The 20098-nt window shown below is 48.5% G+C and overlaps 2 protein-coding genes across 2 annotated transcripts in view; both read left to right on the forward strand.

Annotated features, from left to right (window-relative positions):
- The window catches only part of pla2r1 (phospholipase A2 receptor 1), an 18285-nt gene extending 15714 nt beyond the window's left edge, over nucleotides 1-2571 (forward strand). Inside the window, exons 26-30 of the mRNA XM_040204875.2 lie at nucleotides 43-177; nucleotides 481-603; nucleotides 682-858; nucleotides 1134-1169; nucleotides 1614-2571. Of these exons, the coding sequence (XP_040060809.2) occupies nucleotides 43-177; nucleotides 481-603; nucleotides 682-858; nucleotides 1134-1169; nucleotides 1614-1831 (689 nt within the window). The 3' untranslated portion in view covers nucleotides 1832-2571. The remainder of the gene's footprint in view (nucleotides 1-42; nucleotides 178-480; nucleotides 604-681; nucleotides 859-1133; nucleotides 1170-1613) is intronic.
- A 577-nt stretch (nucleotides 2572-3148) lies between these two features.
- On the forward strand, nucleotides 3149-19804 carry ly75 (lymphocyte antigen 75). Its single transcript, XM_040204861.2, has 35 exons — nucleotides 3149-4060; nucleotides 4757-5128; nucleotides 5968-6141; nucleotides 6384-6545; nucleotides 7150-7269; nucleotides 8138-8275; nucleotides 8838-9038; nucleotides 9153-9313; nucleotides 9473-9580; nucleotides 10059-10147; nucleotides 10223-10392; nucleotides 10778-10971; nucleotides 11081-11223; nucleotides 11344-11422; nucleotides 11587-11658; nucleotides 11759-11882; nucleotides 12044-12079; nucleotides 12170-12339; nucleotides 13296-13363; nucleotides 13458-13534; nucleotides 13965-14101; nucleotides 14474-14582; nucleotides 14693-14853; nucleotides 15160-15289; nucleotides 15399-15619; nucleotides 15703-15865; nucleotides 16001-16165; nucleotides 16275-16397; nucleotides 16484-16669; nucleotides 16762-16985; nucleotides 17075-17276; nucleotides 17406-17567; nucleotides 17658-17774; nucleotides 18133-18315; nucleotides 18549-19804. Exons 1-35 carry the CDS (start codon nucleotides 3979-3981, stop codon nucleotides 18719-18721), a joined length of 5196 nt encoding a protein of 1731 aa, XP_040060795.2. The 5' UTR covers nucleotides 3149-3978; the 3' UTR covers nucleotides 18722-19804.
- Nucleotides 19805-20098: the final 294 nt, after the last annotated feature.

Below are 20098 nucleotides of genomic sequence, written 5' to 3' on the forward strand. Positions count from 1 at the left end.
CGCCCTTTGTCCCGCTCCCTCTTATCGCCCCGTCTCTCCCAGGCAATGAACCATTCATCGCAGGCGAGGTGGCGTGTCCCTCCACGTGGGTGAAATTCAGGCACGCCTGTTACGACTTTGAGCCGGTGGTGCAGAAACTTACATTCGAAGAGTCACGAGAACACTGTAGGCAGAAAGGTGGGACCCCGTAAGATGCCATCTTGGGTGTTCATTACCATGTCGCTTATTTGTTGTTTTTGGAAAATGGAAATGAGTCACTGCAACGTGCAGGATGGAATACATGCTCCCCCTACAGGTCAGCTAGAGAAGCTCTCGCTCTGTAGCAAACTGAATTACAAATCCCACTAAGTGGGTCACAGAACTTCATACTGCACATGTGTTTATTGTCCTGTCTGTGTTTTCTCCAGTCTCCTAAAATGGCAGACCACTGCTTTAAATGGACCCTAGTTGTGCGTTTAATGTGCTGCTGTCCCTTCCTAGTAAACACCTCGGATGTGCTGACCCTCGCGAGCGAGACAGAGAATCGTTTTGTCCTGGAGCAGCTGTGGTCGTCGGGGTTCCTTCACCACTCTGTGTGGTTGGGCATGTACTTCAACACTGACAGTAAGAACCCAAGAACTGGTCAGAGGATCGCGACGCCCTGCCGTCCCATTGCGGTAACCCGTTGCCTGTGCTTTCAAGCTGACTCCATGGCCTGGGTGGACGGTTCACCGATGGACTACGTCAACTGGCCCGACCCCGCCCCGGACTCCCGGCTGCTGGCCGCAGACTCCTGTGTGACCACCAGGGTGGACGACGGCGCGTGGCACCTGTCGCAGTGCGCCGACCGGCTCGGCTTCGTCTGCAAAGCCACCTCGGGTGAGTTTAGCTGGTGGCCTTCTGACGACCACTTGGGTCCCTCGTATCGAGCTTGAGCTAGATAACGAATCTGATGTCGACGGTTTGAAAACCCTTCCCATTAAACGGGTACAAGGTAGACGAAACAATCACCTACATCATATGTTCAATCCATCTCATAGTGACCAGCTCTGAAAAACGAATGTCTGCGTGGGTCCTCGTGTGACGCAGCGTTGTCTGAAAACACAAGATGACGCCAGATGTATTGATCTCTGCTGCATGTGTTCTTCTTGCAGATGCTACTGCCGAGGTGGAAGTGGAACCTCTGAATGGTAAAGTGCACTTTTTGCTTGAATAATTTACACTTTGGATAGATGCAGTGATCTTTCCAATTACAATGTGACGCACATAGAAAATGAACAATGCCGTAATGTAAAACTATACACTGAAAAACGCAACACTTTTTCAAGGTTGATATAGAACAAACGTTTTTTTTCCATGCACTCAAATGGTCGTTTCTAGTGCACGAATGAATCGAAGTCTGTGTTAGCAAGAGCTCTTCCTTTACGGAGGTGATCCATCCACCTGACAGGTGCCGCAAATAAAGATGCTGATTAAACAGTAAGAGTATAAAACAGGCCTCTCCAAGATGAACAGTTTTACCTTGAGGTGGAATATTTGGGGTACTGCCGCTGGACGCGAACAGCTCTCACGCCGCGCGTCTTCATTATTATTGGTTACAACCCGTTGAGCTGCTGTCCCGCTGTGCATTGCAGGCCTCCACCACGGCGTCATCCCCGCCGCGGTGCTGGTAGCCGTGCTGATCTTCGCCCTGGTGGCCGGAGCCACGTGGTTCGCGTACAAGAGGAACGCTTCGCGCTTCCGCCGGCTTCCCGCGCTCGGCAGCGCTTACTACAGACAGACCCGCTCGCAGGACGCGGAGTCGGACGGGAACGTGCTGATCGCACACCTGGAGGCTCACTCGGGGGAGTAGCGCTCAGCGATGGCTTCCGAGGTCTCTTTTATTCTCCCGTTATCTGTCGGCCTCTCGCCATTTTCGCCGTTGGGTACGAACGCCGCCCGACAGCGAGAAGCGTGACGGCTCCTCGGGACGGCGGTGAGACGCGATGGCGGCAGACGTTTCCCTTTTTTGTAATCTGAGAATGTGCTCGGAAGATCCCGGTCGCACTCAACAGTTTTCATGCTCTTAAAAACTTGCGAAGATAATTGTTGACACTGAAGAGCCCACATTTGAATTGTGTCGACTAACAAGGTCCACGTGATTGGATTGTTTAAGAAGGGATGCTAGAGATTTTTAAATGTGTTTAAAAGAGTAACTAAACACTCTGCGCTTTTTTTATATATCCAAATGTTAGTATTTAATCAATTAGTTGGAAAAGGGTATTTAGGAAAGTAAAGTGGATAATAAAGTGCTTTTATTCCAAACAGGTGGAAAAAGTATTGATCTTCTTCAGGGTTTTAAAAGTAATCCAAAATAGAAACGACAGTAACATGTATGATGTCATTCTGTACATTTCATTCAGAATTTCAGGAGCTGTTGAAGCTGCACAGCAGCATTGTTATCAGTATTACTTTTGTATTTCTATTTTTTAAGTACACCGGCTGTATTTTCAGCAGAGATGTTTGTTTCAAAATTCATTCCCTTGTTCACCTTCGTCTGCTGATTGCACAACTGTCTTTTGTGTTTCATTAAATTGTGGTTAGGCCTATAAATTCTAGTTTCATCACTGAGAGGAAACACTACACACGACACTTCTCCAAAGAAGAAGGAACTGCTCTGAACGTTTCCCCCTTTCACTGTATCAATGACTTCACTTTTCTTTCGTCTTAAGCGCAGCCGCATGGCCATAAACCGTTACTTCCCCCTGGAAGACCAAAGGAGTCATTCAGTAACCCTATCTTACCATCATTTATAGACACACAAGCTCTACGCGGCTAGTTTAGAATAAAGTCCTTCTGGGTTCTTGTGTCTTACCATGGCTACAAATGAGCATAACAAAGGTCAGATAATCTTTATTGACCCCACAATAGCTTGATAAGTGAGTAAGGTATTTATATGACCAGCAGTTTGACTGAGAACCGGAATTCTCTTTAGTCCTTTATGTTTAGTCTGTAAATAGGACAGTGGACGGTGCAAAGATAACTGTCAAATATAAATATTGTACAAATAAAATCGGTTGTCTTAATGAAGGCGTCGGCGTGTCCCTGCGGTGGAGAACAGAAGACATTACAGTGCAGCTATTGTGTCTCTAGTTCTATCTGGAAATCACCGCAGTGATTATTCATTCCTGTCAGCGAATACGTTGACGGATAAAAACGCGAAGTGCTACTTGAACAAGATGAGTCATCGCTGCAAAAACACACCACAAGCGAGTGGACGGGAAGTCGATGATTGGAAAGAAGATCCGCGTTTAAACGGGAGCGTGCAGAGGGAGACGCCGGGGTGAAGAGCAGGGCAAAGACAAAGACAAAGACGGACAGCGGAGACATGCCGCCTGGAAAATAAAAGCGCCGCCTTAGATTAGCCTGAAAATAACTAGTCAACATTATGGGACCAAATGCTCACATGCAAAGTCAAAGGGGTGTGACAGCACGCGCAAACGTCCCAGCCGTTATTTCACTTAGTAAAGTTGCATTAGTGAAGGTGCTTTTATTGTGAAGGAGGAGAGGAAGTGTTCAGCTGAGATGTTATTGTTTTATTATTAACCCGAATAATTTTGACTTGCTAATTGAAAAACAGCCTCTGGCATGTGCCACATGTTTATTCAGACCCGTTCACATGCGTCATGAACACTTCACACATGGTGTTTTCACGGGTCCCCTCGCGATACGCGCGACGTGCTTCGTTTCGCAGGTTTCCTGCTGCGACGCTGCGGCTTCGTCGCTCTTATTGTCGCGGCAGACCGGAAGCGCGCGTCGCGCGGCCTGCGGGCGGCTTGACGGAGCGGGAGGCCGCATAACACAGCTGACAGTTGGGGGAGAGCTGGGTGATCGTCGCGTTAGTTGTTTGCTCGCTCCGGGAGTTTAGTTATCTATCGGCCTGCGATCACAGCTCTGCACTCCGGGGGGGGGGGACGACTTTTCCTTTATGAGTCCAACGAAAAAGACTCTGCCGTCACCATGCCGAACGCGTCCGGAGCCACACTTTGCCTTTGTTTGTTGACTGTTTTCGTGGGAACTTGCTCGGCCGCGGGAGGTTTCGGTAAGTGAAACGAATCAAGTTACGAGACGCTTTGTTTTTTTTGTTTTTTTCTCATTTCCGAGTCACTCTCCGGTTATTCGACGCGATCGGTTTCGTCGACTCCGCTGGGTAACACGGGCGCGCGGCGTGGATCCGAGGACAATAGCCTCGAACAGGCTTTAACCCCCCCCCCCCAAAAAAAAGAAAAAGCAGCTTCGCGTTAAGTGGGTTAGGTCGTAATTTGAACCCCACCTCAGGGAGTTTGATGTCTTCAACATATTCTGACAGCTCGGGCAAATGCCCCCCCCTCCCCTCATTAGTCTTATGCAGTTGCGGTTTATGTCTCCCCTTTTTGTCCATAAAATAAGAATTTTAAAATGCTTCAACTTTTAGTCTCCCATAAGGTTGTTTTCTTCTTCATGCTCTTATTTATTATGGCCTTAACAGTTGAAGTATTAACCTGATTGGTGTTATACATGGGGGTTTGACCCGGTATCATGGGGGTTTTGACCCGGTATCATGGGGAGTTTGACCCGGTATCATGGGGGGTTTGACCAGGTATCATGGGGGGTTTGACCCGGTATCATGGGGAGGAGGAAACTAAACGTTATCCATCCCTGCTGGCCTTTCTACGTCATTTGACCCATTTTCAAGTATATTACCCCCTGTTGCTGCCTGTTGAAACCCAACCATTGGCTTTCCTCTGCCCGTCCACAGACGAGGACGCGTTCACCATCCAGCACTCGAGCACGCGCACGTGTCTGACCGCAGGCGCCTCTTCCACCCCGAGTCTCGCCCCCTGCGACCCCGACGGCAGGTCCCAGCTGTGGAAGTGGGGCTCGAACCACCGGCTCTTCCACGTGGACACGTCCCTCTGCTTGGCGCTGGACGTCCGCTCCAAGGACCTGTCCCTGGTGGACTGCGGCTCCAACGTCCTGCTGTGGTGGCGGTGCCTGGACGGCGCCGTGTACACCGTTTACCAGATGGGCCTGGGGGTCAGCGAGGGCAAGGTGTCCGCCAAACGGGACAGCAACGACACGTGGGTGAGAGGGGCGTCCCGGGACGACATCTGCCAGCAGCCGTACCGGGGTGAGTGCAGCCTCACGTGAGAGACGCGTTAAGTGGCGCCCGAGGGTCAGTCAACAAACCCGAGTTTGGTTGAGTGGAAGATAAACTGACACAATTGAGTCTTGTGATAATGTCGCAGCCTTTTGTGTGAAGGCGTTGCCTGTGAGGACTTTTGTGTCACATGCTGAAACAAGTTGTTGTGTCAGAACCTGACTGATGAGTTGCATACCTTCATTCCTCCTCTGTGCTGCCTCTAATTGACAGTCAGTGTCCTTCTGACTGGTATCGTGGGTTTCTCATTAACAGCCAACTGGTTTTCTGTTTCGAAACAGTGGATTTTGGGGGGTTTCTTCTGGTGTGCTTAGTGGCCCATGTGGCGCAGGGCCAAACACGAGCTTACTTTCACTTTTGGTTTCTCGGGTAGGCGCTCGCTGCTTGGCTCTTCTAGGGAACACGTGATCAAACAACTGCACCTTAACAAATACGTCTGTTTTTTTTTTTTTAATACGTATATATATTTTCTGTGTAAGTGATCGGGGGAAGAAAAGAGGGAAAGTTTGCGTGAAGTGGTGTCTTAACTTATTATCTTTAAGAAGCAAGCATTAAACAACTGGGATTTTTTATAAAATTACATCATCTTTACTGCAGAAATAGTAAGTAAAATATGAAATCGGACGACTGTGTTAATAATGAATCTAACAGCAGACTTGTGTTGGATTGGAGGGGTTTGCGTCCCTTTTGCATTTGCAGAAAAACAACAATCGCCGACGTCGAAAGCTTTTTTTTTTTTTCTCTCAACGTTTGTGGCACAAATGCCGGAGGCTTGTAACGAGCCTCTCGCCTCTCTTCTCTCCGTGCAGTCGTCCACACCAGCGGTGGGAACTCCGCCGGCTCCCCCTGCGAGTTCCCCTTCAAACACAACGGCAGCTGGCATCACGGGTGCCTCCCGGATCCCGACCTCACTGGGCTGTCGTGGTGCGCCACCACACCGGACTACGACCGAGACCGAAAAAACGGAGTCTGTCTAACACCTGGCATGTTTTTTATTTTTGTATTTCTTCATTACTTCAATACTTTTTACCCTTTTCCTCCGATCCTAATGGAGACGTAGTGCTGCCCCTTTTTAAAAAAATGTTGCCGTTGGAGTGAGAGAACCTATATTGGTCCGGCATGCCCGGATGTCTTCTAATGTATCATTTGTCTCTGTAATACGTCCTGTCGGATCGCACTCGCACACTTCGCTCCTCACGCTCACGCCGTCTCTTTGACTTTGCAGAGGAGGGTTGCAAGACTCTCTTCGCCGGGCCGGAGGGCGACTCCTGCTACGAGTTTGTCTCCGGTGTCGCGGTGACCTGGGAGGAAGCTCTGGATTCATGTAGGAGTCAGGGAGCCGACCTGCTGAGTGTGTCCCAGCCCGAAGACCTCCACTCCAAAACCCGTGAGACCGAGCGGCGTCTCCTCCTGTTCTCGTTTCTACTCCACCTTCTCGTTAACGTGCTCCGATTCGAGAGGAATGCTTCACAGTCGTAACATGAATGATTAGATAAACCGATACCAAATCATTTGAGTTGGAAGGAAGTTTTTTTACTAAAAGTAAATCAATTTTCTAGTCAGCTGGACTGCATTAAGAAGAAACAAAACACACAAAAACTGTCTCTCGATTGTCTTCTCATTTGATTTATGTGCAGTGAACCTTCCAAACCAAAATACTTCCTGTGTTGCTCTTATGTTTTAGCCATTCATTTTTGGGGTTGATCTTACTCATCGGTCTTCACATGAGAGTAGAAGATAAGCACGTAAACACCATGAAAGTGTTTTTCCTTTAGTGTATTATGGGTGCGGGACGATCTCCTAACCTCTTATGTCTTACAGCCAAATGCATTACGCTCACAGTGCTGTTAGACACTCAAGAGCACAGCGGATGCAGCAGCTTTATGGCAAAGCGGAGAGTTTACGCAGAGCGTGTTTGAGGAAGTTGCTAACCACATGAAGGGAATTGGTGCAGCTTCTTCATGTCTGACTTGTCCCCTGTGCTCCTGCAGTGTTGGACGGCCTGGACGGGATGCCTGAGAGGATGTGGATCGGCCTTCACCAGTTGGACGCCTCTCATGGCTGGCAGTGGTCAGATGGCTCCCCGCTAACGACATTGCGCTGGGAAACAGGTAAAAAAAAAAAAAAAAAACGTTCATGTAAACGTACCTGTTTACATTGACCTCGTTGTAAAACTCTTCTGTGCTGGAAGGCAGCTGCTTACTTACTGTTCATAATGTCGCTGGCAACCGTATTATAAAAGCAATAAGGTACTGGAGGCCGTACTTATCGTCAACGATGCTGCCCAACAACACCCTCAACAACTGTTACATTATTTGATGGAAGTACAGCCTCTCGTACCTTTTTATTGCTTTAGTAAGCGACTGATCTGAAAGTGGTTAAACCAAATGCAAGAGACGCAACTCAACTTCCCCACCGACAAATGAAACGAGTTTGCAGCCCAATGTGTGAAAGGCTCGTGCTGCCTTTAGCGCACCAGCTACAGCGTGTGGTGCTGCTGATGTGGTCGCTGCCCTTCTATAAACTGACACTGTGTGTCAGTCAGAGAAACAGTGCGGTCAGTGTCGCATAGGAGCTCATTGTGCCTGGCTGTTGGACACAGTGTGGCGTTGGAGTTGCCGCTGAATAACCCATTAATGGCACTGAATGGAAGGCTTTATAAAGCCTTCCAGCTATTGTGATATGTTTGCTGTTTTGTCCCCCCCCCCCCCCCCCCCCCTCCCTCCTTCTCAAAGGGAAGAGGTTGTTCTTAAGCTGCAGCGTGAACGCCGTGGACACTGCGGCCACCCGGCCCCCTGCTGATATGAGCTCTTGGCGGTTGCCAACGCGCCGCCGCGTTGAGCCTTTGTGGCGACATTCATTTTATTTCAGCGGAACCCGGTTGATAAGCGGAACCTTGAAAGTAACTCGAATGGCCGCGGCTGCACTTTGGCGGCCCGGGAGAGATCTGATGTGTGTGTGTGGGAATGTGTTTGACAGGAATGCCGTCCACCGGGCTTTTGGCGTCCGACTGCGGAGTCCTGAACTCCAAACAGAGCTACGAGTCCGAGCAGTGCAGCCAAAAGCTGCCGTACGTCTGCAAGAAGAGTTTTAACGCCTCCCACGTGGCGGCCGCGGGTAGGTTATCTGCAGCGCGCACCGCCTGCACCGCAGCAGGCGAGGCACCGCCTCACGTGTTCAACGCTCGCTAGCAAGCAGATTATAAAATCAGTTTTTGTACATTTAACATTATCATATGAGGAAAATATTCATTTAGAGAGAAATTCATGTAAATTAATGCAATAACTTTTTCAAGGATAATGTTTGGCATGTTAAGTTGTTAAATGTAAATGTTCAATGTTATATATAATTGTTAGACGTAAATGACGTATAAAACACTTGAAGTCACATGGTCACCAGTAAAGTTATCCCGACATCTCGCTTAAAGCCACAAATATGAAGCTGGCGGTGGCACCGGGGGGGGGGGTCAGCGGGCCATCAAGATCTCTTTAAAAATCTGCAGCAAATTTCACGGCGACAATTTGTAATATCTGTTTGCCAACAAGGCTACAGATCCAGAAGCTCGCAACGCCTCATCATTTCACAACCCGACAGTCAAAACCAAAGTGTGTCTAATCTCAGTTGTGGTTTTGCCCACCTCACACCCACCGCCGCTCTCCGCCTCGCTCCTTCCTCACAGAGTCTTTGCTGTACGACTCGACGGTGTGCGCAGGAGACTGGGTCCCGTGGAACGGCTGGTGCTACAAGTTGGTGAACCAGGCTAAAAACTTCACGGACGCTCGGATCCACTGCAGCCAGCCAGAGGAGGGAGTCCTGGGCTCTCTGGCCAGCCTCCACTCCGTCGACACCATGGAGATGATCAGTACTCATTTCCATTCGGGTAAAATGAAAGAACTGGAAGAAGTACTCTCGCTGGAGGCCCTTAAAGTTAGTTTTTCTTATTCAAACTGCGCCCTTAGGTCACCTCCTTTTGTTTATTCTTGTGGCCCATCAGACGGCAACGCTTTGAACGTGTGGATCGGACTGATGGGTGTTGGCGTGAACCCCGCTGTCTTCAAGTGGATCGACCACGCACCCGTCACCTTCACCTACTGGGACCAAAACCAGCCGGTGCAGCCCGCTGTAGACCCCAGCTGTGTCTTCTACTCTGGAGAGGTGTGTGTGTGTGTGTTTTTTGCACAGCCTTCTGTCTTGGACCTGTGCGGGGCGGGTGTGTCCTCTCCCGAGGCCTTTGTTTTTGTCGCCTGGCGAGCCCGCTACGCAAGTTTGTTTACAAGAGGCCCGTGAAATCAAACCTGCGTCCGTGCTCCACAGCATCACGGTTGGCGGGTCGGCGACTGCACACTGAGGCGACCTTTCATGTGTCAGACCAAAGGAGAGGCCAATAAATCTGCGACACAGACCGGATGCCGCTTTGAGGATGTGAGTATTGTCTACTTGACCTGATTTTCCGTGTCGAAGCCTGCCGGGTTTATGGAATCAAGGTCCGGTCCCAGAAGACCGTGTGCAAATTACAGGCACAATGCCCAGTCAATGTTTGTTTTGTCCGCACGTTAATTTCTAAACGAACACGTTCCTCCTCCTCCTCTCGCGTCCGTGAATCCATGTTTGCGTGGACCTCCCACACGTGAAGCCTTCGAGCCGCGCGCACACGTCGCCTATAGTCGTGACATTTTGACACAGATGAGAGCAGCCTCGCCCGGTCACGGGTCACTTGGTGTGATGGTCAGGTGACACTCGAGTGATTTGCAACACGGATCATCGCTTCGTAATGATCTTCAAATTCCCAATACGGTCCCACCGGCAAGGACTGGAAGTGTGTGAGGGCTCGGCACGGAGGTGACGTGCGACTGCTTGTAATTTGAATTTAAATCAAGTGTCGCCGCTGTCGATCCCTCAGGGTTGGAGGCGACACGGCAACTCCTGTTATCAAGTGAACCCCAATCAAGTGTTCTTCAGAGATCGATGCAACATCACCGTGAATAACCGGTAGGAGAAAAAGCCCATCGGTTCCTGCCGTCGTGGATACTTTCTGGCATTCTCACTTTCCGCTGCCCTCCACAGGTTCGAGCAGGCCTTCATCAGTCGTCTGCTGAGAGAGCAGATCGAGGCGGAGCCTCAGTATTTCTGGCTGGGCCTGCAGGACGTCAATAACACGGGAGAGTACCAGTTTGTGAGCCGGAACGGGACACCCGGTGTGGTTCCATACACCAACTGGGGCGTGTTCCATCCACGTTAGTAAAAACCACTTCAGCTCTTCTCAGTTATTAGTTTTTTTTAATGCAGGAATAACACAAGAGCAAAGGAGTCGCCTGGTGTTTGGAGTCATGATGTGTTGCATCTCTCTCTACACAGTGTGCCAGCTCAGGTTTACTAAAGCATGAAATAACATTTTCCATTCACAGTTTGCGGTGCAGGACGCCAGCAGTTTGTATATGAATTTCTGGGGAAGCTCTAAATGACTTTACGAGTTATCAGGACAGCGGGGCCACGTTTCATTTTCTATTGAGCTGAACAGAAAATGAAACAAGTCAAAATACATGTAATTTACCCAGTTGACAAACATACTAATCATTTTGCACGTCAGATTTAACTTCTACGTTCACGCATGCCTTTCAGATCTGGATGGAAGCTGTGCAGTGATTTCTAAGCTCTCGGGCAAGTGGGACGTGAGGAACTGCACCACTTTTAAGGCCGGCACCATTTGTAGGACGGACCTCGGCCCACTTCCACCCCCAGAGCCAGAGCCCAACCCCAACGCAACCTGCCCTGATGGATGGGTGTCCAAAGTGAACAGCATGTACTGCTACAAGGTGCGTGTGTGTGTTTGAAGTATGTAGAAACAATGCCATTCTTATTATTCTTATTATATTATTAGTCAGTTTTAAGTAGCTGTAGCAAATTGTTGTTTTGCCTCGGCAGGCGTTTCACCAGGAAAGGCTGAGCAGGAAGCGCTCCTGGGAGGAGGCCGAGCGCTTCTGTCTGGCTCTGGGCGCCAACCTGCCCAGCTTCACCAGCAACTATGAGATGAGGGTCCTGCACAGTATCCTGAGAGACACCATTAGGTAAACGCACGTGCACGCATCGCGCTAGACTATCCAACAGCCCCTCCCCGGCGTTTGAAAGGAGACTCATTTAGTGTCACGGCCGATGGTCGGGTCGCGCTGCGGTTCTCTTTTTCGCAGTGATAATCGGTACTTCTGGGTCGGCCTGAACAGAAGAAACCCAGCGGATCGCTCGTGGCAGTGGAGCAACGGCCAGCCTGTGAGTATGAACATAAACGCAACACCTATTGTTACGAGGTAATTCTCTGTCCTGACGCATTTTTATTCATCTCAAACACAATATATATGACTTAAATATACTTATTCCACTGTATTGCATTAATTTATTTGTAAAAGTCTGTTGATTGAATGTTTTTACAACAGGTTTCTATGGACATTTTACAACAAGACTTCCATGAGGACGATGCATACGATCGGCACTGCACTGCATTCAAGGTGAGCTCCGTTTCCTTTTCTACACTTTGGAATGTGCGCGCCGCTCCGCCGCTGAACATGTTTCTTGGACATTGGTGCAAACAATCTGTGTCCTTCTTAGACTTCAAAGAGCACCTTGAAACACCTGTTTGTGTTTCTGCTGCACGACTTGCCTCCCACGCCGTTCTACGCCACGCCGTTTCACTGCGACGCCAGGCTGGAGTGGGTCTGCCAACTGCCCCGCGGTGAGACCCTGTGTTGTTCTGTGCTGTTTTATGACAACAAAGTGGGAAATAAGAAGGTTTCCCAGTGTGTGTGCGTGAGGTTTTGGGGCGTTCGGCGATGGCGTTGATGGATAGTTGGTGACACTCTGCTCTAACTTTGTTCACGTGACGTGCTTCAACAGGAAAGACGCCAAAGACGCCAGAATGGTACAATCCCGGTAAGGAACAAATCTTTCTGGTTTTGAAATCACAAAAAAAAATGTTTTTCTTCAGATGATCTGCTACTAGAATGATTCGGTGCTTTGCAGGTGGACACCACGAGAGCTCAATCTTCGTAGACGGAGCCGAGTTTTGGTTTGTCGAGGAGCCCAAGCTTTCTTTTGAGGAGGCGACGCTCTTTTGCAGTATGAACGGCAGCAGACTGGCTGCACCGATCACCTCCACCGCTGTCGGAAAGATCCACCAGCACCTCAAAGAGGTAAGAGACAAAGAATAACCTTTGTTCAATATGTTAAAATACAGAGCAGTGAATGTTATCAACATGAGTTGCAGTTCTCATGGTATTGCTTTACTTTTACAAACGTCAACTGTGCTAAAAGTCTTCTAATGGTTGAGAAACCCGAGCAAGACCGAATATTTCAGCATATTCTGAAGCTTCTCCCCCATTGTCTACCCATCCATGCTCACCTGATGACTCACTAAATTGTAACAAGTAAAAGAGGTCATGAGGCTCAGGGGCTTTTCTCTGTAATAGCACCCGTGTTCTGGGTTCCCCACGCTTTGGACCTGCCATGTCCCGTGCACATTTACTTAGCTATTCTCCCACAATCAATGCTCAAAGACGCTTTAGCTAAATCCGTGTGCACGTAACGTTCACATTAGCCACTTGAGTTCATAAACACACACATGCAGTTAAAAAGGAAAAGGTTTGAAAACTTCTTCCTTTTGCGATTACCCCTTTTTATTCTCCCCATGGGCATCTGTACTCGATTCTAAGAGCCTGCTGGCTGGGAAACTCTGTCCGTCATTATCTGGTCATGGGAAGCTGACAGTATCTAAGGAGAAAACAGCTGGAAGCAGTCGAAATAAAGCAGCAACTTGTTCTGCCCCCAAACTAACCCATAAAAAGCTTAATGATATTTCGAGCGTACTTGAGTCCTCCCACTGTGCTCCATGCGATCTCTGGAGCGCTGCCCAAGTACGACTTCTGACACATGCACCAACCACAGTCCAGTATTTACATAGAAGGAATTAAATTAGTCCCCTAAGTCCCTATGTTTTTTTATTGCGCGTTGATTCTTGCCTGCTTGACGTCTGTAATGATTATTGCCTGATCATTTTATTTTTATTTTCTTCTCCGTAAAGTATTTCATGTTCTCGATTTATAGGATTCTATTTTTATACGTGGTACTTTCGCTTGCGTGTTTTGAACAGATGTCGGGTTCTTCCTCACAAAGCTGGTGGATCGACCTGAGAGAACCCGGCCGGATATTCCCCATGACGTAAGCCACACACACACACACACACACACAGTTCATGTCGTAGGAGAAGGAAGGATGCACAGAAGGATGTTGACTGTAATAATACATGTTCTAGGTACAACCAGATGTACTTTTACCATTCGATTCTCCTGGGCCGATGCACCACCATCAGCCCTGAAGACTCCTTCCCCGGTGAGCAAACGTCGCAATGTTTCTCTGGATAAAAAAACAACTTCAGCTCAAATCAGTTTGATAACATTTGCTTTTAGTTTTATCAGAAACGTTTGAAATGACCCTCCCTGTTTAGATGTGGGAGCTGTCTTGTTTCTTCTCCAAAATCAAAACAAACCCATAAAACTTTTTCTCTTGATCATCCTCTATGTGAGAACCCAACGCTGATGAATATTTAACTTTCTAGATACATTCTTTAGATTCTTAAACCCTCTTTTCAGGGGCTTTAAAGCTACGAGGCACTCAGTTAAAATATTGAAATGTTATTGTAAATGTTTCAGTACGGTGAGATTAATACATTAATACAGTGAGCGAGAAAAGCAGTTCCACTTGATTTCATTTGTTATTTGTCTCTTTCACTGACCCACACTCGCCTGGTGTTAACCTGCAGACCACGACCAGAGTTGCCGCCTGCCTTTGTCCTTTGTGTGCGAGAGACACAACGTCACGTCAGTGGAGATAAACCCTCTGGAGCCGCGGCCTGCAGGAAAGTCGTGTGGAAACGAATCTCTGTCCTTCAGAAATAAGGTCTCCATTTTTACAGACTGTGTGACATTTAAAGAAACAATACACTTTAACCCTTAAATCACATCAGACAGGATTTTGGTGAAGCCAAGATAGTAGAGTGGTAATATTTCGATCCTTTAAAGGTCACCCATTTCTCACAAAAAAACGGCCCAACGTGGATAATCTTCATTTCAGATATTTCCATCAAAGCTGCAGTTTACTGCAATAGAAAGAATTGAAATGGCAGCCGAACTGGAAAAACTATAGTTAGTATAATAACAATTCTCTGACCAAGTGAGACAAGAGTCAACTAAACATAACACCAGTGTGCAGAATGATTCACATGGAGCACATTGTGATACAGGTGTTTTTATTCTCTTGTTTTTTCTGTAGTGCTACACGTTGATGCGGAGCCAGAAGCCCGTGTCATTCGCGTATGCCAGTGGGGTCTGCCAGTCGGTGAGAGGAACCCTGGTCACTATATCTGACCAGGCGGAGCAAGGTGAACAAGCCCAATGTGACTCTGAAATATCCTTTTAAAAAGCTCTTTATGATAATGTTTGTAAGTGAGCTGATCACACATCTTTGTCTCGCTGCAATCGGCCGTTTCAGACTTCCTCACCACCCTTTTGCCAAAAATGAGAAACATGGACAGGATATGGATCGGTCTGAAACTCAAATACGGCAACCCGGAATGGGTGGACCAGTCCCCAGTTGACTACGTCAACATTAACCCCCTGGTTCTGGGCATGCACAGGGACATAAAAGTCAACGTAAGTCCTCGTTACCTTCACTGCCTTTTTGAAACGGGGACACGTAGGTCTGTTTGCAGGTCTTTGAGAGAAACGAGTTGTACAAAATCTATTAAATGCATTGAGTATTTTGGTCTGAAGATCTACAATGAAAACACATGTGTGGGTGTGTGAGGTTATCAGACCTTGACAGCCTGCTCTTTGCTGTTAGCATTAGCTGGTGGTAGCTCCTAGGGATGTGGGGAGTGAGGGGGGCGTTTAGGCTTAAACACATTTGAATTCACCAAGTAATCCTTGTTCCTACATTTCTTTTTTCTTGCTTGACAGACATGGGATGTGGACAGCATGGATTTGTGTGTGTTTTTGATCAATAACCCCAATTCTGCCATGCTGGGTACCTGGGACTATTCCTCCTGCACACAGTTTCAGAACCTGGCCTTTTGCCAACACTATGCAGGTAAATCAGCCCCTCCAGCGCCGGTGTCTATCGAATAAAAGGCAAAAAGTGCCCAGATCAATACTTCTCTCATGAAAGGCTCTTAAAACACGAGGTTTACTCGTTCCAGATAAACCAGTGGAACCCCACGTCCCGAAGGAGAGCTTCACGGTCAACAACCACACCATCCTGCTGCTCGACAGAAACCTCACCTGGTTCGAGGCCTTGGAGCAGTGCAGGAAAAACAACATGGACCTGGCGAGCGTGGCCGACACCTTCCTGCAGGCCACCCTCACTGTGTACGTGAGCAACGCACGCAAGCCCATGTGGATCGGCCTCTTCAGCGAAGACGTAAGCGCTGCCGGGGACGGGCCCGCCTTTGCTCCGACCCGCAAACCTCCACCGGGCACTTCTTGAAATATTTGTGTGTGCAGGACGGGATCCACTACCGCTGGACGGACCACAGTCACACCGTATTCAGCCGCTGGTCCTCTGACGTCACCGGTGGCTCCTGCGTCTACCTGGACATCGACGGCTTCTGGAAAGCCACAGAGTGCGAGGAGGTGCTGGGAGGTGCTATCTGCCACAAACCACATGGTACGGATGGCCGTGTCACACACCACGGCCTACACAGTGATTTTAGATCTACATTTAGAATCCCTTCCCTTCAAGGTATCCCTGCAAATGTTAATCAGCAGCACCTAAACCAAAATGTAAATTTACGCATCGCAGAGGAGATCATCACCACGCCGGAGGATGTCGCGGTCAAGTGCCCCCACAAGATTAATGGTCCAAACTGGATCCCCTTCAAGAACAACTGCTACTCCTTCAAGCTGGTCTCCACCAGGTGGGAGCCGTTTGACCAGGGACAGATTCTGGATACCTGCAAGACACTACGTAAGCGCTTCACAACCCGGTGCCGCGCGTTGTATTGCGTAGGTTTGCTTTCTTTCTGCAACCGGCTGGTGTTGCTTCAGTTGTTGGTGACGATGCGTTCGTGTTTCAGACGCAAATGCAGACATCCTGACCATCCGAAACGCAGAGGAGAACGAGTTCGTTAAGCAGCAGCTCTTACCGTTCCAAAACCTGGTCCAGTTCGTGTGGCTGGGGCTGTTCAAGGACGACAACGGTACGTACTTTGAACCCTGGTGGTGACCGGTACTGGTTCTGGATGTAACCGCTCCGTGCGCTGATAATAGTGCTGTTCTGCTGTAGATAACCAGATCAAGTGGTACGATGGCACGAATGTCCAATACTCCAACTGGGCCAATGGCAGACCGGACGTAGACGGCGCGTTCATGGCCGGTCTCACCGCCTCGGGCACCTGGATGCTCGTCTCGAACCGAAAGCTATTTCCACAGTTCAAACAAATGAGCATCGTGACGTGCAAACTGGACAACGGTGGGTGTGTCGCACTTTGTGAATTTCGTCCTGGTGATAACTTCACCGCGCTGAATAGTGACCTCACGTCTCGTACTCCTTCCGCTCCAAAGAACCAAAACAGCGGTACAACCTGTCCTCCGCCGATTTCCAACACTACGGCAACCTAAGTTACAAGGTGGTGACCCGCAAACTGAGTTGGCACCAGGCTCTGGAAGCGTGCAGTCAGGGTGGAGGCCACCTGGCGAGCATCCACGACATCCAGCACAGCGCGCATGTGAAGCTCATCGCCCAGACGGACGGCTTCCCGCTCTGGATTGGCCTGTCCCACCACGATGTGAGAAACGGAGCAGAAAACGTTTTTGGGGACAAAAAGTGCGACTCGTCTGAGTCTCTCTCTCTCTCTCTGTGTGTGTGCGTGTGCAGGTTAGCGACTCCGCCTTTGAGTGGTCCGATGGAACAACATTTAACTACAAAGCCAGCATCACTGACTCGCGGGAAAGCCCCGGCTCAAACGAAGCCAGCTGTGTGCATGTGTCCCCCGCTGGCGACTGGCTGAAGGCCAGCTGCAATAAGTTATTGGACGGAGCCATCTGCTACACCACCGCCATCACCACCGCTTCCCAGAGTAAGACCGCAATGTGTTCTTTAAATACCCAACTGCAGCGCTCAACGCGCCCGGCGTCGCGCGTCTACTCGCGACTCGGTTTGTGCCGTTGTGCGACGTCCACATTGCGTGTGTGTTCTTATGAAACAGGAGCCAAAACGCAGGCCCCCCCAGAGGCGAAAGGCTGCCCCGGGAACAGCGGTGTGTCCAAGTGGGTGCAGCACGAGGGGCACTGCTACGCCTTCGACATGAGCTTCTACAACTTCCGCGTGCACAGCATGGAGCAGGCCAAGAGCCTGTGTCAGAGCATGGGTGAGCACGCGCTCGCTGTGCCAAGAGTTCCCCCCCCCCCCCCCCCGCAGGCAACTGTAGTCCAACCGTTTGCCTTTTTGCTTTGTTCAGACGCAAAACTCCTGAGCTTGAAAACCAAAGAAGAGAACGACTTTGTGTCAAAGTACATGTTTGATGACCCTCTCATCACCAGTCGCGTGTGGCTCGCCATGGACGTCAACGCTGAAGGTAAACGGCATCACTCGTAGCGGAAATGGCCAGTAAAACACTGGTTAGGATAGGAGTTGGAATATGTTGAATATTTAAAATCAGGATTAATTAATTATTACAGTTTGTGTGTTGGTGTTTACAATTGGCAATAGAGGCCTGTTTGTATTAAATGTTTTATAACCTAGTTAATTATTAACTGGGTTTAAACCACATGTTCTGAGAAAAAAAAGACCTGTCAATGAATTTTGGAGTGATGGTGGATTTGTGGTGCTTGACCCTTTTACATTTGAAGAAAACAAACAAATATATACAGCACCGGTCAAAAGTTTGGACGCTCTCATTGATTGAAAAATGATGCCCCCCCCCCCTCCCTCAGGTAAACCTTTGTCCTGGCAGGACGGCTCGGCTCTGTCTTTCTCCAACTGGGTGCCCGGGGCCTTGGTGGCGGGGAAGAAGCCTACTCCCCGCTGTGCCGTCATGGTGGCGGGAGATGATGGAGTCTGGAAGCTTGTCAGCTGCAATGACAGCTACAGTCGCGTTGTCTGCACAACCGAAGCAAGTGAGTATCACCACTGCATTAGAGGATGTTTTTGGCGGGAAAATTGCTCGTTTGCTTTCCTACCTAGAGTCGGATGAGAAGGTTGACTGTTAGCGTAGCGTAGCATAAAAGGCCAGAGTCAGGCAGTGCTAGGAAAGGTCCGGCCTGTAATCACCGGCAAACGCCTAAACCCCCCCCCCCCCTCCAGACGGACTAACCGCCGACTCTCTGTCCCTCCCCTCCTGCCTCCCCAGAGTCCGGAGGCTCTCCCGTGGCGTTGGGTCTCTTCGTCGTGGTCTTCCTCGCTTTCCTGGGAGCCGTTGCCTTCATCCTCTACAAGAAGAGAGGAGGCCGCTTCTCCTCCGCCGTTCGCTACAAGAGGACCTACGATGACGCCGACGGCGCCAGCATAATAGAAGCCGACTGAACCCAAGTAGAAAGCCTCAGGGGGCCCTGGGGGGCCTCGAGTGCATTTTTAGTTATTTTTTGGTAAGCGCAGATGCAGCCTTTCCCGTTCTTAAATTATTTATTTATGCCGCTTAAGCCTGCAGACTTTCTTCAGTTGTGTTTAAAGTGTAAATATTGAATTCTGAAAATCTGCCAATTGAGTATCGTGATTTGGGTTATTTTAGATTGAGTTTATTGAGATTCCTGTGTTATACCTAATGTAAATACTGGGACTGATTCTCTGGGAAATATTGATCATTAGCCTCATTGGGAAAGGTTTTTATTTTTTTATTGCAAAATAATTTAAGTTGACTCCCTCCCTTTCTGCTTTAAAACAACTTTGGTTGCACTGATGTATGCGTGACTTCAAACTATCAGGAACAGATGGTGCATTCATTAGTTTCTTGTGTACTGTACGTGATACTCTCTTTTTTTTCTACTGGAAAGCATTTTATTTTTACCCGATTACAATTAATGAATACATAAAGACCTGTCCACCTGAAAATACAGTAAGATGTCGCTCTATATTTAATAGCGTTTTTACTAGGACAGAAAATGTTTTACCAGGTTTTTGACTGTGCCTTTTAACATCGTTATTCCTTACTGCAGAACTAGTTTAAACCAGTTAATAGGGTTATTTTCAGTGTGTTTTTTTTGGCCTGCTACTTAAAGTGTCGGACACTGTCCTTGCCTCATCTTTTTTTGTTTGTATGAAGTGTCGGGTGTATGTAGATCCAACTTTCCTATGCACTTAACTACTGAGCAAGAACGCACTTTAATAAGTCACAGAGCCACTGTTCCTACTGTGTTTAAGCACAACCGGGTTCGGAGAGTTTTTAGAGATGTTCAAGTTGCACTGGCTGTTTGCGGCAAATGCTTTTGTAAATATGTTTTATAACTGACAATGAACCAAAGACGCTCAGTTGTTTGAGCTTTCCTTTCACTTTGCCGGCCTGCCCGCAGCCCGGCTTGTTAACTCATGTAAACCAAAATGTTTGTTTTAAAAAAAAAAAAGTGTGCGCAAATCGGTTTCCTTCCAATAAAACGTCCTGCCTTCAAAGCCCTTCTGCTCGGTTTCACTGTTTATTAATCATCTCCACCAGTTTGGTCACCTAATCGGTCCAGCGTGCATCTCTGCGCAACAAACCGCATAATATTTTGGCCGGCACGCTCGAGTATCTCTCGAGGTTGTGATGACTTTCACTCTTACCAAAACACCTTTTATAGACTGTGCCCAAAAAGCGCCGCAAGGAATTGTCTTCATTCACTGATGACTTTCAACAACATACAGACTTATCAGTGACCTCAGACGGTTGGACATTTTGACATGTCATTGCAAACAAAGGAAGTTATTTCA

The sequence above is a fragment of the Gasterosteus aculeatus genome, chromosome 12, assembly GCF_964276395.1.
Source record: "Gasterosteus aculeatus chromosome 12, fGasAcu3.hap1.1, whole genome shotgun sequence".
Taxonomy (NCBI): Eukaryota; Metazoa; Chordata; class Actinopteri; order Perciformes; family Gasterosteidae; genus Gasterosteus; species Gasterosteus aculeatus.

Bases quoted from the DNA above. Each gene is read 5' to 3' on its own strand.
- ly75 (XM_040204861.2), top strand. From the start codon at position 3,979: ATGCCGAACGCGTCCGGAGCCACACTTTGCCTTTGTTTGTTGACTGTT. The intron at 9,039-9,152 runs GTAAAATGAAAG...GTGGCCCATCAG, and splicing joins CAGTACTCATTTCCATTCGG to ACGGCAACGCTTTGAACGTG. The intron at 13,364-13,457 runs GTAAGCCACACA...TACATGTTCTAG, and splicing joins GGCCGGATATTCCCCATGAC to GTACAACCAGATGTACTTTT.